The sequence below is a fragment of the Giraffa tippelskirchi genome, chromosome 10 (genome assembly GCF_054371585.1).
Source record: "Giraffa tippelskirchi isolate mGirTip1 chromosome 10, T2T-mGirTip1v1.2.pri, whole genome shotgun sequence".
NCBI classification, from domain to species: Eukaryota; Metazoa; Chordata; class Mammalia; order Artiodactyla; family Giraffidae; genus Giraffa; species Giraffa tippelskirchi.
In genome coordinates, this window is record NC_137284.1 from 1,290,776 (window position 1) to 1,307,142 (window position 16,367).

A 16,367-nucleotide genomic window follows, 5' to 3' on the forward strand; every position below is an offset into this window, starting at 1 on the left:
AGAAGGAAGGAAACCCTGACACTGGCTACAAACGTGGATGAAGCTTGAGGACAGGTGTGTGTGTGTGTGTGTGTGCGTGTGTGTGTGTGTGTGTGTTAGTCGCGTCCAACTCTTTGCGACCCCACGAACTGTAGCCCGCCAAGCTTCTCTGTCCATGGAATTCTCCAGGCAACAATACTGGAGTGGGTTGCCATTCCCTTCTCCAGAAGAACTTCCCAACCCAGGGGTCGAACCCTGGTCTCCTGCATCACAGGCAGATTCTTTACCGGTTGAGCTACAGGGAAGTCAAGGACATGATGCTCAGTGAAATTAGTCAGACTCAGAAGGACGAATGCTGTCTGACTCCACTCACAGGAAGTCCCTGGAGGGGTCAGGTTCATAGAGACAGGAAGTAGATGGTGGGGTCAGGGGCTGGGGGAGAGGGAGGGGAAGGGACTGAGTGTTTCACGGGGTCAGAGTGTCAGCTGGGAAGATGGAACCTTCTGGAGACAATGGTGTGAAGGCAACACGCCCGTGTGAGTGTGCTTCGTGTCCCTGAGCTGCATACCTGGAAACGGCTGAAATGCCGACGTTGACGGTGTGCACGTTTTATCACAATTTTAAAAACAGAGAGAAAAAAAGGGGGGAAACAAAGGAAAAAGAGGGCTCCTGCCTGCCAGGGTGTTTGCCAAGGTGTCCCCATTCTTCCTGGGCGGCGGGACCCGGGCCTGCGACCACAGCTGGTGTGAGTGAGGCCAGGACACGGGCGGCGGCCGTGCGGGGCTCCCCCGGTGGGAGCGGTGGGACGGGGCAGCCTGGCGTGTCCAGCAGAGGAGCCGAGGTCGGCTGGGGGATGGGGGCGCCCCGTGCGCCTGGGTCCCTCGGGCAGGGCCCACAGAATCGGAAGATGGACACCACGGGGGTCCCAGGGGTGGGGTGATATCTGCGGGGGGCCGGCCGGGGGGGCGTGGCTGGAGGTGTCCACGGGGCCGCAGCCCCCAGAGCAGCCCAGCCGCCTTCTGGAGGTGGAGGGTGGGGCAGGTCAGGCGGAGCGGGGGGCGAGACCAGGACCGCTGACCCCCGCGGCTTTGCCGTCCCCGGACCCTGTCTGGGACCCCCCCTGCCTCTAGTGCTCTCGCTGCCTCCGACCAGGGCCCTGGGGCTGGGGTCTGGTCGCTGGGTCCCTGGGAAGTGGGGCCTCCCAGAGTCAGAGTCAGGGATGATCATGACCCAGTGTCCACCCTCTGCCTCTGCTTGCAGAACAGCCCGGAGGGTCCGGCATCCTGGCCTGGGCCTGCGAGGACCCGGGGGATGGACAAGCCCCTGCCCCACCCCCGAGGCCGTGCCCCAGGCCGAGGCCCTCTCCGCTCCCACCCGGGGGTCCCGGGACCCGCCCCAACCGCACCGCCAGCCCAGACCCCGCTGACCGCCCAGGTGGTGGGCCGGGGCCGCTGCGGCCCCCGCTCGGGGCGGTCCGGAGATGGCGTGACTGCAGCGAGGTCACCGATAGTCCCACGGGGACCCCGGAGAGACCTGCGGAGCGTTACAGCCAAGCGGACGAGAAGCAGAGGGGAGACAGATGTGCTGGGCTGTAAACAGTCTGACTTCTCAATGTAAACCAGACTCGGGCCCAGGACACCAGGTAAGCGTCCGTGGCGGAGCTCGCCCCCCGGGGGCCCAGGCTCTGCAGCCCTACTCTGGGACGCGTCAGAGTGACCGCCGAGACGTTCCGTAATTAGGCGAAATTGGTCTTGCATTCCTCCCCTAAATCCCCAAGATCTCTGCAATTTTAGGTCTTCTCAAAAAGGAAAACATTTGCTAATTAAGTGATACAAGTGAAAAAAAGCACAGAATGTTCCTTCGACTGGAAAATGCCAATTAGGGAGGCAGCTCTGCTTTTCCTCCCACCTTGGGCTGAGCGGGGCGCTTATCTCACTGTGAGGGGTCTGCTGGGAGCGGGGTCTGGGGCAGGGCCCTCCTCGGGGACCCCTGGGGGAGGACGGAGTGGCCGGGGCCTGGCCGGGCGGGCGGACCATGTGCTGGGGCTGGGGAGTCGGCCGGCTGACCCCGGGCCTGGGCCGTGGGCCCTCGGAGTTGGGCGGCCCCGATATTGCATCCAGCTGTGTGCCAGCACCAAGGACAGTGGCCTTGCCCGCCGATGTCGGTGATTAATCTGCTTCCCCGCTGGCTGGCGGGGCCCCTGCCCTGGGCTTCACTCTGGAGGAGCTGGTCCTCTGTGCTGCGGCGGGGTTCGTGTGTGTTCATCCCAGTCCGGCTCCACTTCCTGGGCTGGGAGTCTCCTTCTCCAGTGCCCTGCTCAGGACCGGTCTGGGCAGGTCTCTGAGGCATGGAACTCGGTGCGTGTTTGCCTGCCTGTGGTCCTCCCCCTGTCTCTTGCTGAGACCCCCACCACCTGCAGGCTCAGGAGCTCTCAAACGCCTATAAGGAGAAGGGTTCTCCCGGCCTTCCCGGCCCTGCTCCCCAAGGCTGGCTTGGAGACCATGTTCCTGTGCAGCCCACACCCTAATAGTTGGGCTTATACTTTTTAACGTGTGGATAAAAGCCAGAGGAAGAACACTCTGTGACACAGGAAACTGACCTGAAGCTCACGTTCAGGGCCAGCCGCAGCCTGTCTTCGAGCAAGCTGCCCGTCCACTGGAACTTTCCGCAGCCTCTTTCCTGCTCCGGTGGCAGAGCTGAGTTGTGGCTCCAGAGACCGTGAAGCCCACCACATCTACACTGTTTAGCTTCTGGCCCCTGCATAAAGCGTCTGCCCCCTCTGACACACATCCCCGCTTCGGACATTGACCCGGTTCAGGACCAGATCGCTGCTGGGCTCCGGTCTCTGTCCCTTGGCCTCTCGCGTGGAGCTGGTGGGGCTTTTAGAAAGAGCCTTAGCTGAGTGTTTGAACGGTGTCTCAAGGTCTCTGGCTTCCAGAAATTCTAGCCAAGACACTTACATATTTCTAGAGCATGAACTTGCAGTGGGCAAGGTGGGGGCAACCAGGGGACTGAGAAGTGGTCCAGTCCTCAGGCATGTGTCGGCTCAGTGTGGAGCCACGGGCCGAGTGTGGGCCCAGCTGGGATCCGGGGCCCAGAGCTCCAGTCTGCAGTGGGGGAAGCCTGGACATGATGCTCAGGCTCTCCCAGCATCGGGACCCATCTTTCTAACAGACGCTATGATAGCCCAGTGTGCACACGTCTTGTGCCTGCTTTTCTGGGAGAACGTCATTGTTGTTCATCGTTGCTGTTCAGTCCCTTAGTCATGTCCAACCCTCTGCAGCCCTGCGGACTGCAGCACACCAGGCTTCCCTGTCCTTCACTATCTCCTGGAGCTTGCTCAAACTCATGTCCACTGAGTCGGTGATGCCATCCAACCATCCTGTCCTCTGTAGCTTCCTGCCTTCAAACTTTCCAGCATCAGAGTTTTTTCCAATGAGTCGACTCTTCGCATCAGGTGGCCAAAGTATTGGAGCTTCAGCTTCAGCATCAGTCCTTCCAATGAGTATTCAGGACTGATTTCCTTTAGGATTGACTGGATTGATGTCCTTGCTATTCAATGGGACTCTTAAAAGTCTTCTCCAACACCACAATTCAAAAGCATCAATTCTTCAACACTCAGCTTTCTTTGTAGTCCAACTCTCATATCCACACATGACTACTGGAAAAATGTCATTGCTAGGTCTAAAGTCATGGTGATTGCGGTCCATGTAATTGCACATGCCCGTGGCTGGCTGTGACCAATGGTGCGGGTCTGGAGGAATGGGTGGCTGGACCAGAACTGGCGCTGCCATGGTCACCCTGAGGTGGGTCCCCCGTGAAGGGCACAGCTTGTCCTCAGTGCTGCCCATGGGAGAAGCCTTTCCTGAGAAGCTAAAACAGCAGTCGGTGATTGAACAGCAATTTTGACAAGGCAGGCAGCCTGGCTGCTTCTCCCAATGAGACAGCGCCCCGCTGTTCTCGGTGAAGCAAGGGCTCTTGGCTCCTGGGGGCCTGGGACCCGGGGCGGGGCGGCAGCCTCCCGCACCTCGGGCCGTTGTGCCTTGGTGACCAGAGGCTCCAGCGCGCCCGGGTGTGTGCCAACCCTGCTCCTGCCAGACCCCTGCCTGCCCCGGGCAGACCCCGGGCAGACCCCGGCCATGTCGCGTGGCCGGGGGCCTCCTCACGGGGGCCTCTGCGCTGCTTTGGGGCAGAAGGCAGGGGAGAAGAGGGACGTTTTCCCGTGAGCCCGAGGCCCAGGACTCCTCATGCCGGCAGGGTCCATCCTGAGCCCGGTCACACGTGAGGCCCTAAAGCTGGACAGGTGGGTGGCTTCCCAAGGTCGCACAGCGAGGGCCTTGCGTGCAGAGAGGCTCTGCTGCCTCAGAGAGCGAGCGTACACTTCAGCAGAACGTGAGTGATGGAACCTCCCGCAGAGCCAGAAACATGTTCTTCTGGCAGCGAGAGAGGTACAGCGGGTCGCAGTGACTCACTCAAGGCCGGCCTCTCATCCGCTCCACCCTGGTCTCAGCGGACGCCGGGGGCCCCTCGCCTTGGCAGGCCTTGCTCCGCCGTCATCCCCCACCCCGCCCCACCTGACGCCTGCAGGCTGCTCCAGCTCTACACGGGTGTTTCCTGCCTGTCTCCCACGCCACACGGCCACAGTTCAGGGGTCAAGAAGCCCTGGGGAAAGCCACGTGCTGATGCCACATCCCCGTGGCTCCTTTTCCCTGGGTGAGGGCTCTGGGTGCCTCTGCTGGTGATGCTGTCCTGAGATCAGGACGGTCTCCACGTGGTGGTATCTCAGATGCCCAGCCCTGGGGCCCAAAGCTGCCCCCTACAGAGTCACCACAGTGACCCATGAACAGACTCTGGGCTGGGCTGGGCACTGGGGCGGTGGAGGATCTGCAGGAGGAGGTGGCTGGACAGTCACAGACAATGCTGGTGCTTTGGGGCAAACTAATTAGACACAACTCCAGGCTTGGAGCCTGGCAAATGGTGCCTGTGGCTGACCCCTCGCCCTCACACAGGCCCCGCCTGGCCCTGGGCAAACGTCCTGCCTCCTCGGAGCGTCGTTCTGAACTCACAGCTTCAGAGAGAGCTGCTTCCTTAGTTCACACCCCAGGCGAGCGTGTGGGGAGAAGACACTGGGTATGGCCAGGAGGCCGGGCCCCGACCCTTCACGCGGCGGGGGCATTCACCCACTCCCTGGGTGCACGGAGGCCTTGTCTGTCTCGGAAGTTGAACAGAGAAGGGCACCTGAGCTGTCCAGGGCCGAGTGCCACGCCCCTCCCCTGCCGCTCGCCTCCTCCCCCGGGGCGCAATGGCCCCTGCCAGGTGCTTTGCTCTGGGCTGGGATGGCCCTGTGTCTGAGGCCAGTGTGACTGGAGACGCGTTCAGCTCCTCAGATGCTCTCGACCCCAGGGAGCCTCAGCGGGCAGGACACGGAGCCCAGAACCTCAGCCGTCACAGGGAGGGGACAGGGACCCCACGACTTCCCAGGCTGACTTTTATTAATAGAAAAAACTGCAAAAAGTAAACGTGCAAAGTGTGAACTAAATAGAGTGAATAATAGAGTTGTTTTAAGATAAAATTAGACAGATTTCGCTGGGAAAAATAGACACAAGGAAGTAAGCATGTGCCCAGGTCACACCTGACCCCGGCAGGTATGTAGAGGCTCCTGGCCCAGGAGGCCCCACACCTGAGCACCTGCCTTCTCTCTCCACCCTCAACCCACCAGAACCATGGGCTGCTGTGGCTGTTCCGGAGGCTGCGGCTCCAGCTGTGGGGGCTGCGGCTCCAGCTGCTGTGTGCCCGTCTGCTGCTGCTCCTGCTCCAGCTGTGGCAAAGGGGGCTGTGGCTCATGCAGGGGCTCCCAGTCCACCTCTGGGTCCCCATTTGCTGCCAGTGCAAGATCTGGGCTGCTGACCGCAGACCCCAGGACTCCAGTCATGCAGGGGTTGCGGTGCCCAAGGGTCCCCTCTTCCATCAGTTCATCCCCTCCTGTGTCTAAAACAAGATGCTGAGTCATCTCTAAGTCTCTGCCTGACCGAGCTCCCTGTCTCCTCACCGCTGTTCTCTCCTCCGCCTCTAGTGGTTCTGCTCCTGTGTTTCCTGGGAGCAGGGAAGGGCTCCCTGGGGAAGAAAATTAGGTGTTAGGTGCCACATAACAAGGCAGACACCGTGATGGACGACGTCACCCAAAAGTAGCAGGAAAAAAATGGAGAAAAGTATATAAGGAAAACTAAAAGATACGGACAACAAAAACAGAAGGTCAACACGCGAATTACAGGAATGTGAGCCCAAGAAGAATGATTCTGAGGGGAAAAAAAAAAATGGAATAAATAACTGAGAGAGTTTTCCTCACCATTAAAGAAACACTTTTTTAAAAGCCCTTCTGTTAGAAGAGTTTGAGAAGAAACACACTCCTTCCCACATGCACGTTGCAGTGTGGACGATAAAGAGGAGACTGGAGTTTTCTGCGGAGGAGGCACTGGAAGGTTCACGCTCACACACTCGCTGGGCCAGAGGACGCAGGGGAGAGTCACACGTGGAAGGAAAGATCCACCAGCAGGACGTCTCACATCCAGTCCCAGACACTTTTAAATGTGAGGGTATAGTCGGACGGGTTAGTGTTCTTTTCTTCAAGGTGCCTTTAGAAGCAGAAAAACTGATTTTGATACAGTCCAACGTGCCCGTGCGCTCTTGCATGGATCGTGCTTTGGGGGTCGTCTGTGAGGAGCTGTGCCTGGACCAGGGCTGCCGACACTTCCTCCTGTGTTTTTCTGTAACAAGCTTGGTCCCGGCTCCAACAGCTCCTCTTTGAACGGACCTCCGTGGTTGCGTGAGAGGCCTGGGAGCTCAAGCCCTGGGCGCCTCCTGCCTCATCAGGTGATGGCGGCCCCTGCACCTTTCTCTCTGGCCAGCCTGTGGGGCTCCACGGACAGCAGACCCTGGCAAGGGTGCCAGAGCCCGGGACGCATGGGTCTGTGCCCGAGTGGGCTGTTTCGTGGGTCTCTGCCCGAGTGGGCTTCCACGTGGGTCTGTGCCCCAGTGGGCTGCTCGCCTTCTGCCCGGACCTTAGTCAGGGTTGGTCCTCTGGCCTGTAGGGGCCGAGCGGGGGCTTCTCTTTGGTGCTGCTGCCTTGCTCTCCGCGTGGGGCCTAGGCACCCCCTCCCCGATCCCCCAGACCCTTCATGCCAGAACCACGGGTGGCCTTCCTCCACATTCTTCCCACTACACTCACGTGTCCAGGCGACAGGGTTTATTAAGCGTCTCCTCTGTGCCAGGCACCAAACCGAGGATGGATTCTCCCACCAAGATAAGACCAGCAGACAGTCTATCTATGAATTCCTGAAACTTCACAAATGGTAAAATTCTATGACTATCTCAAATAGAAGCTGCAAAAGCTTATACAGTCAAGCAAGTCCAAAGTTCTAAAGCTTAAAGCTCAGCATTCATTTTTTTAGAAAAAAGGGAAATGCTTGAAGGCCTAGCAATATCTCTAACTTTTGACAGACACCCATCAGAAAATGACATTACATTTCATGTAAAGGTGACACATCAGAAGAAAAAAGCTACTGCCTATTTTATTTAAGATTGTTTTGGATGATAGCACCACAACAAAATAGAAAGTAAATACAATTAAAAGTATTTAAAAGGCAGGGACAAACCCATCAGAACAGATAAAATCCCAGTACAAAATAAAAATGCCATAAGTCAACAGTTTTCTAAACACCATGTGACAACATTTCTCATTTCTAGTTCAAAAATCATAGACTACTCTAGGAAACTCCTTGGCAAAACACTAAAATAAACAAAGAAAATTTAGTTTAAAAAATTTAAGAGCCTACTCTCCTAAAGAAAAGATCTAAATAAATAAAAAAGTAACATGGTTTTGACTGGGGAAACTCAGTATAACTTCAATTCTCCAAAAGCGAATCTACAGATTTAATTTCATTCCAATTAAAAGAAAGGACGATTTTTTATCCAAGTTTCTTTAAAATTCTCATTAAAGAGGAAACATGCAGGCTAGCTATTAACTTTCTGAAAGCGAAGCACAAAGGAAACGGGATGAGTGCCGATTTCCCGGAAGATATTAGACCCGACGACAAAGGGCCAGGAGTGAGACGGCGGAGCGCTGACTCCAGATGAGACGAGCAGAGCGACGCCGCGCTCCGGGCCCTCCCGCCCGCCCGCCGTCCCGGGGCAGCGAAGGCGGACGGGGCCGCTTCACTGAACGGGCAGGAGCGCAGCCTGCCACTCGCGGGCAAGACCACTGAATCGTTTGGAGCAGAAGAACTAAACCCTCCCTGAGACGTGACAGTAAAGACAAACCAAAATCTAACAGAAACGTAAAATCATGGAGTTTCTGGAAGAACACACTGGGGAACTGCATGCCATGTTGGCATGAAATGATGGAGGTGTTTGAGACATTAGACGCTTTCAATAGGAAACACCTCTCTGCTGAAAACATCAACCAAAAGGAAAGCTTGCAGGTTCAGAGGAAATATTCCTAACAATATAATATGAAAATATGAATATTCCTAATGTCCAAACAGATTCCCTGGGGGCTTAGCCGGAAAGTACCTGCCAGTAAGGCAGGAGATGCAGGAGATGCAGGCTCGATCCCCTGAAGGAGGAAATGGCAACCCGCTCCAGCGTTCTTGCCCGGAGAATCCCGCAGACAGAGGAGCCTGGTGGGCTGCCGTCCACGGGGCCACAGAGTCGGACACGAATGAGCGCATGTGCAGCCCTCACTGTAAACCAGTCACACAAATCGGTAAGTAAGAGGCCGGGAGCCCAGCAGAGCAGTGCGAGATGGGTCAGAGGGGCTCGGGAATAGCACGGGCGGCATCCATGCTGCTGCTGCTGCTAAGTCGCTTCAGTCGTGTCCGACTCTGTGCGACCCCGTAGACGGCAGCCCACCAGGCTCCTCTGTCCACAGGATTCTCCAGACAAGAACACTGGAGTGGGTTGCCATTTCCTTCTTCATGTCATCTGTGACACCCACATAATCAATAGATTCATGCCGTTAGCTACACAGATTACTTTATATTTTAATTCAGTTTTCCTAAATCCATCTATATATATTTCACACAGTTCCTTGGAAAACAGAGGAAGACAGGTTTTCTTTTTTTGGTAGAAATAGTTTCTAAAATTTGTAGGGAAGGTAAAAGAACTAGTATAGCTAATTTTAAAAAATTCTTTTTTTAAAGACTTTGGTTGGAGGAATCTCACCAATTTACGGTAAAGTCTCTGTGATTAAGAAGTGATGCTGGGGAGATGGACACCCAGTGAGGGGAGCGGAATGGGGCCCATACGCAGCCGCACACAAGTGCAGATGCCGGCCGGGATGCAGAGGCGCAGAAGTCACTGAGCTGAGGAAGCAGTCCTTTAAACAACGGGTGCTGGTTGGAGCAATTACGCATCCAGACCCTTGACCTGGACCTCACACCATCTCATTAAAAAGTTCACTCACGCTGGATCCCAGATTTAAACAATATAAAACTTTTAAAAGCAAAGATAGAAGAAACTCTTCAGGACTTGGCCGAGTTCTTCGACATAACATCAAAAGCATGAAGCTTTTGTCTTTTTAATCATTAAAATCGGAAACTCTTGCCCTGCAAAAGCTCCCATAAGGAGGATGGAAAGATAAGTGGCAGTTAGGGGAAGTATTCGCACTTCGTGTCTCTGACAAAGGACTCGTGTTCAGAAGACAAAAAGAGCTCTCAGAATTCGACCCCGAAGAGAAGGCACGGCACGGAAGGGGAGACACGGATGGCGAACGAGCCATGAAGAGATGCCCAACGCGATTAGCGGTTCGGGAGACGCCGGCGGGGGTGATCGTGAGATACGGCCGCGCTCCTGGTGGAACAGCAGAAATGAAATGTACCGACGCCGCCGCAGGCTGGGGCTCACACGCACACGCCCCGCAGGCCTGCGGGAGGGGCACCCACGCCGGACAATGGCTTGGCACTGTCTCAAAAACAAAACAAAACCACTAAGTGTACAGTCACCCCGGGACCCAGGATCACACTCCCAGGCATTCATCCCAGAGAAGTGAAAACGCACGTCCACACACACACACACACACACGCACACACACGCACACACGCACGCGCCTGCATTGTTCACAGGAGCCTTATCTCTCATGGCAAAACTGGAAACGAAAATATTCCTCAAGGTGAAGGCTACATAAACAGTAGTCCATGAACCCCATGGGAGGCTCTTATCAATAAAAGAAATAAACCATTGACAATAGCATAGGAGGTCCCTAGGGGCGCCATGCTGAGTGCAAAAAGTGGATCTCAAAGGGCCACGAGCTGTGTGATGCCCTGAGTCCTTTTGAAAGAGACACAATTATAGTCACAGAAAACAGGCAGGTGGTGGCTGGGGTTTAGGGCTAGGGTGGGGTCTGTGACTCTCCGGTAACAGACTCGGGGGTTGGGATGTCTCACCGTCCCTGAGAACCAGACCCCACGGAGTGACAGCCAGCCCTGGGGCCCCCCGTGGTGCAGGTAAGCGGAGGGACGTGGGGGATCCGGTGAAGAACGGGACTCGAGGTTGTTTTTGAAAGCTCCTGTGACTTTGTATTATTGCCAAATAAAAAAATATTTTTAAAAACACATCATGAGCTTTTCTTTTTTTCATAAGGAGCATGTATTATGTGCTGTCTTGCAAGTGATAGAGAAGATGAAACAGAGAGTATGCAAATATCTAGTTACTGTTGCAACCAAAATCCACAGGAAGGTAAACCAGAAATGAACCCAGGGCTAATGAGCAGGATATTGTAACTTCTGGACCCAGTTAAATGTCTTACAGAATCAAACAGGGAATACAAAATAGAGTTTTTAAAAGGATGAAAAACATATAAGATGGAATAAAACCGGAATCTATGAGCATTTTATGTGAATAACAGACTGTGAGGGCTGAATGCACATGAATTCCACCCGCCTTAGAAACAGGCCAGCTCCTCCAGAGTGAAGGCCAGGGCAGGGGCCCCACCAGCCAGCGGGGAAGCCGATTAATCACCGACATCTGCGGGCAAGGCCACTGTCCTTGGTGCTGGCACACAGCTGGATGCAATATCGGGGCCGCCCAACTCCAAGGGCCCACGGCCCAGGCCCGGGGTCAGCCGGCCGCCTGCCCAGCCCCAGCACATGGTCCGCCCGCCCGGCCAGGCCCTGGCCACTCCGTCCTCCCCCAGGGGTCCCCGAGGAGGGCCCTGCCCCAGACCCCGCTCCCAGCAGACCCCTCACAGTGAGATAAGCGCCCCGCTCAGCCCAAGGTGGGAGGAAAAGCAGAGCTGCCTCCCTAATTGGCATTTTCCAGTCGAAGGAACATTCTGTGCTTTTTTTCACTTGTATCACTTAATTAGCAAATGTTTTCCTTTTTGAGAAGACCTAAAATTGCAGAGATCTTGGGGATTTAGGGGAGGAATGCAAGACCAATTTCGCCTAATTACGGAACGTCTCGGCGGTCACTCTGACGCGTCCCAGAGTAGGGCTGCAGAGCCTGGGCCCCCGGGGGGCGAGCTCCGCCACGGACGCTTACCTGGTGTCCTGGGCCCGAGTCTGGTTTACATTGAGAAGTCAGACTGTTTACAGCCCAGCACATCTGTCTCCCCTCTGCTTCTCATCCGCTTGGCTGTAACGCTCCGCAGGTCTCTCCGGGGTCCCCGTGGGACTATCGGTGACCTCGCTGCAGTCACGCCATCTCCGGACCGCCCCGAGCGGGGGCCGCAGCGGCCCCGGCCCACCACCTGGGCGGTCAGCGGGGTCTGGGCTGGCGGTGCGGTTGGGGCGGGTCCCGGGACCCCCGGGTGGGAGCGGAGAGGGCCTCGGCCTGGGGCACGGCCTCGGGAGTGGGGCAGGGGCTTGTCCATCCCCCGGGTCCTCGCAGGCCCAGGCCAGGATGCCGGACCCTCCGGGCTGTTCTGCAAGCAGAGGCAGAGGGTGGACACTGGGTCATGATCATCCCTGACTCTGACTCTGGGAGGCCCCGCTTCCCAGGGACCCAGCGTCCAGACCCCAGCCCCAGGGCCCTGGTCGGAGGCAGCGAGAGCACTAGAGGCGGGGGGGGGTCCTAGACAGGATCCGGGGACTGCAAAGCCGCGGGGGTCAGCGGTCCTGGTCTCGGCCCCCGCTCCGCCTGACCTGCCCCACCCTCCACCTCCAGAAGGCGGCTGGGCTGCTCTGGGGGCTGCGGCCCCGTGGACACCTCCAGCCACGCCCCCCCTGGCCGGCCCCCCGCAGATATCACCCCACCCCTGGGACCCCCGTGGTGTCCATCTTCCGATTCTGTGGGCCCTGCCCGAGGGACCCAGGCGCACGGGGCGCCCCCATCCCCCAGCCGACCTCGGCTCCTCTGCCGGACACGCCAGGCTGCCCCGTCCCATCGCTCCCACCGGGGGAGCCCCGCACGGCCGCCGCCCGTGTCCTGGCCTCACTCACACCAGCTGTGGTCGCAGGCCCGGGTCCCGCCGCCCAGGAAGAATGGGGACACCTTGGCAAACACCCTGGCAGGCAGGAGCCCTCTTTTTCCTTTGTTTCCCCCCTTTTTTTCTCTCTGTTTTTAAAATTGTGATAAAACGTGCACACCGTCAACGTCGGCATTTCAGCCGTTTCCAGGTATGCAGCTCAGGGACACGAAGCACACTCACACGGGCGTGTTGCCTTCACACCATTGTCTCCAGAAGGTTCCATCTTCCCAGCTGACGCTCTGACCCCGTGAAACACTCAGTCCCTTCCCCTCCCTCTCCCCCAGCCCCTGACCCCACCATCTACTTCCTGTCTCTATGAACCTGACCCCTCCAGGGACTTCCTGTGAGTGGAGTCAGACAGCATTCGTCCTTCTGAGTCTGACTAATTTCACTGAGCATCATGTCCTTGACTTCCCTGTAGCTCAACCGGTAAAGAATCTGCCTGTGATGCAGGAGACCAGGGTTCGACCCCTGGGTTGGGAAGTTCTTCTGGAGAAGGGAATGGCAACCCACTCCAGTATTGTTGCCTGGAGAATTCCATGGACAGAGAAGCTTGGCGGGCTACAGTTCATGGGGTCGCAAAGAGTTGGACGCGACTAACACACACACACACACACACGCACACACACACACACACACACCTGTCCTCAAGCTTCATCCACGTTTGTAGCCAGTGTCAGAGTTTCCTTTCTTCTTAAATTAAGGCTGAGTCCTAGTCCACTGTATGGATGGACCACATTTTGTGTCTTTGTGTTGATAGAATTGGCTTGCTTCCACATTTAGACCGCTGTGGACATAAGTGTGCAGATATCTATCTGAATCTCCACTTTCACTTCTTTGGGTCTACACCGAGGAGTGGGGCTGCCGGGTCATGGGGAAATCCTATGCTCAGCTCTCTTTCTCAAAAGGAGCACGCTCTGCTGGCTGGTACACTCTTTGTTCATTTCCTTGATGGTCCTCTCAGCTTTTTAGAAGGCTGGTGCAATGGCAGGTGCTCCAGCAGCCATCTTAAAACGTGAGGGATGGATTCCTCCTGCTAAGAGTATGGAACAGCAAGATGGAAGGAGCTTGAACACCTGATTGTCTGTTGGTGCCTCTGAATAACCAGCCTTAGTAGACTTGACATCTAGACTTGAAAAAATGGGATTGAGGATTAAAATCCTATCTTGTTTAAGCCAATGTTACTGTGGGTTTCCTGTAATGCACTGTCTCTTTAAAAATAATCCTAGATTTGGGACAAATTGGAATCATTCTTTTTATTCCAGAGAAGGATGAAAGAAATTAAAGTGGGTCATAATCTTACCACCCAGATGGGTGCAGACTCTGCAGTTTTTAATTTGGTCTCCGTTTTTTGCTATGCCTGCCCTGACTTTTCCTTGCAGATTTGTGTGACTATTTGCATAGAGCAGTCTACTTGTGTAATTCTCAGCACATGAATCGTTTTTACATCCAGGACTTTAATATTATTCCAAGCGAGGATGTAGCCCTCTGTTATAACATTAAACGCCTTTAACCAGTACCCTCTTATGCATCAGGCTGTTAGCGGTCCTGCAGATAAAACTGCATCAGGGAAATTGCTGTTTCCAAGCACAGGGGGAGTGTGAGGTTCTGGAACATTTTGTCAGCTGCTTCCAGAAATGCAGGTCAGCAATCAGCCTGCCTCCGCGCAAACGCTGATGCCATCTTCCCAGCTGCCCTCGGACCTGAAAGGGCACCTCAGCTCTTCTCTCCGTGGCGTTCCCTTTCTTTTTCTTTTTTGAACAAAATGGTGAGCATCACACGTGCAGGCAACATCTTAGCTCGCCCATTTTATGTGGGTTTTGGCATTGTCTTCAGTTTTTAAGTCCTCCAGATATTAACGGTAGCAAGTTTGTCATTATAGTTAACAAGTGTTTGACCACACTCTGAATTTGTTTGGCTATTAATTTCATCTGGTTATTGAAAACTACCATTATCTGGGGTTTTTTAATGACAAATGGCTGCACGGCCAGGGTGACCAATATCAACAATGTTTCCGTGCACGTTGAGTGTTTCCGTGCACGTTGAGTAAGACGAGCGAGTTCCGCGAAGTTTCTCGCGTGAAGTTGGACGGGGGACAAACACTCACTAGTCCCTGGGGCTGATGGAAAGCTTGGCTTCTCCCTGTCCGGTGGCGACTTAACTCTGTCATCACCTCCCCGCTCTCCCACTCCTCGTTCTGGCTGAGACTGAAACCCCTCCATCTTCATGAGAAGGGATCACTCGGGGAGCCCTTCTTTCAGCTCAACAGAAGAGCTGGTCATGGATTCAGACCGCAGGGGATGAAGGGCTCTTACTAGGGCTACTGGGCCGCGACAGAGGGCTCTACCCAGGGAACATTCAGGAAAAGAGTGAGTGTTCAGGACGGAGGTCGTGAGGCCCTGGGTTCCGCCACCGTCTGAGGGAGCCCCCTGCCTCCCCCTGCAGCCCGCCAGCCCCGTCTGGGGCCGAGATGGCCCTCCAGGCCCCAGTCCACACCTGCTCCTGCCCCCTGCGGGCCAGCTGGTCCCAGCCAACCCGGGCCCAGCGAAGGCCCCGGTGATGTTCCTGCTCAGCCTGAGTCTGTTTTGGCCTCGCAGCCTCAGCTGTTGTGGGAGAGGCCCCCGACAGGCCCGAGCATCCCCGCCCTGGCTCACCGTGGGCTCCAGAGCCACAGCCCGCAGCCCCAACACTGAGCCTCCGCACCACAGGTCACACGGGCCTGGACATGGGGATGCTGCCCGCAGGGTGAGCCCAGCAGGGCCCAGGAGGAGGGGCTGAGCAGGGTTGCTGCCCGGCAGGGTTTCCTGCGGCCACTGAGTTGGTGCTGGTGGCCATGCTCGCTGCTTGCTGCGGGTCTGCCACCTGCTACGGCATCGCTGGGCAAGCCGGGGTCATCTGGGCCTGTGAGTGTCTCAGGCCCCCATCTCTGCTGGACACTTGGGGCTGATGGGAGCCAAGGGAAACATGCTGATGTCCACACTGCCTGCCGTGCTGGGAGCCACGAGGCCTTTGTGTGTCCTGGGGTGGATGGAGCTGGAGGGGCCGAGTCCTCGCTGTGGCAGAAGCAGGGGTGACCCCTGGAGCCCAGTGCTCACAGTGAGGGGTAGGTGCCGCCACTCTGTGTCTGGGGGACCCCAGGTTCTGAGGGATGGGGGCCCCTGCAGTGTACCCCACGGGGCTCAGGACGGGCAGGCGTCCCTGCCGCTCCGTTGCAGCGGCTCTGAGATGGCCCTGCTGTTTTCCCTCTCGGCCTGAGCAGCAGCCCAGCTGTCACAGGCCTGCAGCGCCGGCTGGTCACAGCCGTGGCGGCCTCGTCCTTACCCCTCTCTGCCGTCGCCGGCAGGAAACCCATCCCCTGGCTTCCCAGAGACCAGCAGTCCTTTCCCCAGCCCTTCCTCCCTCACCTCCGCGTCCCCCTGGGCCATTCTTCTCCCTGTGCTGTCTTTGTCCGGGTCCATCTCTGATCACAGCCGTTTTCCAAAATCCTCCTCGGGATGCTCCCCCATCACTTCAGGGTGTGCTGGCCTCTGGGGGCAGGTCTTGGGCTTCCCAGGTGGCTCAGTGGTAAAGCGTCTGCCTGCTACGCAGGAGACTCAGGTTCATTTCCTGGGCTGGAAGATCCCCTGGAGGAGGAAATGGCAACCCACTCCAGCATTTTTGCCTGAGAATCCCATGGACAGAGAGCCTGGTGGGCTACAGTCCATGGGGTCGCAAGGAGTCGGACACAATTGAGTGACTTAACAACAAGGGCTTGTAGGCTGTATCTGTAACTCCTCTGTTGATGAGACAGAGGGTGAATTTAAGGATTACCTTATCGTGAAAACTCGATAAATGGTACCGACAAAATCACTGCCTTCCACCCAGATGAAGGCCACCTGTTGGCCTGGCCCCGTGGTCTCGGTTTGGTTCAACAGTGTTTTGTCCC

At 56.3% G+C, this 16,367-nt stretch overlaps 1 protein-coding gene and 1 non-coding gene across 2 annotated transcripts; one reads left to right on the forward strand and one right to left on the reverse strand.

Annotated features, from left to right (window-relative positions):
* Positions 1 to 7,533: 7,533 nt before the first annotated feature.
* LOC145522362 (uncharacterized) lies at positions 7,534 to 12,675 on the reverse strand. Its single transcript, XM_081531124.1, has 3 exons — positions 12,561 to 12,675; positions 11,515 to 11,896; positions 7,534 to 9,936 (listed from the first exon to the last, which is right to left on the reverse strand). Exons 1-2 carry the CDS (start codon positions 12,573 to 12,575, stop codon positions 11,540 to 11,542), a joined length of 372 nt encoding a protein of 123 aa, XP_081387250.1. The 5' UTR covers positions 12,576 to 12,675; the 3' UTR covers positions 7,534 to 9,936; positions 11,515 to 11,539.
* Positions 12,676 to 15,989: 3,314 nt separating this feature from the next.
* Positions 15,990 to 16,060, forward strand: TRNAS-GCU (transfer RNA serine (anticodon GCU)). The gene has a single exon. It is a non-coding gene; the product is annotated as a tRNA-Ser (tRNA).
* The last annotated feature ends 307 nt before the right edge of the window (positions 16,061 to 16,367 follow it).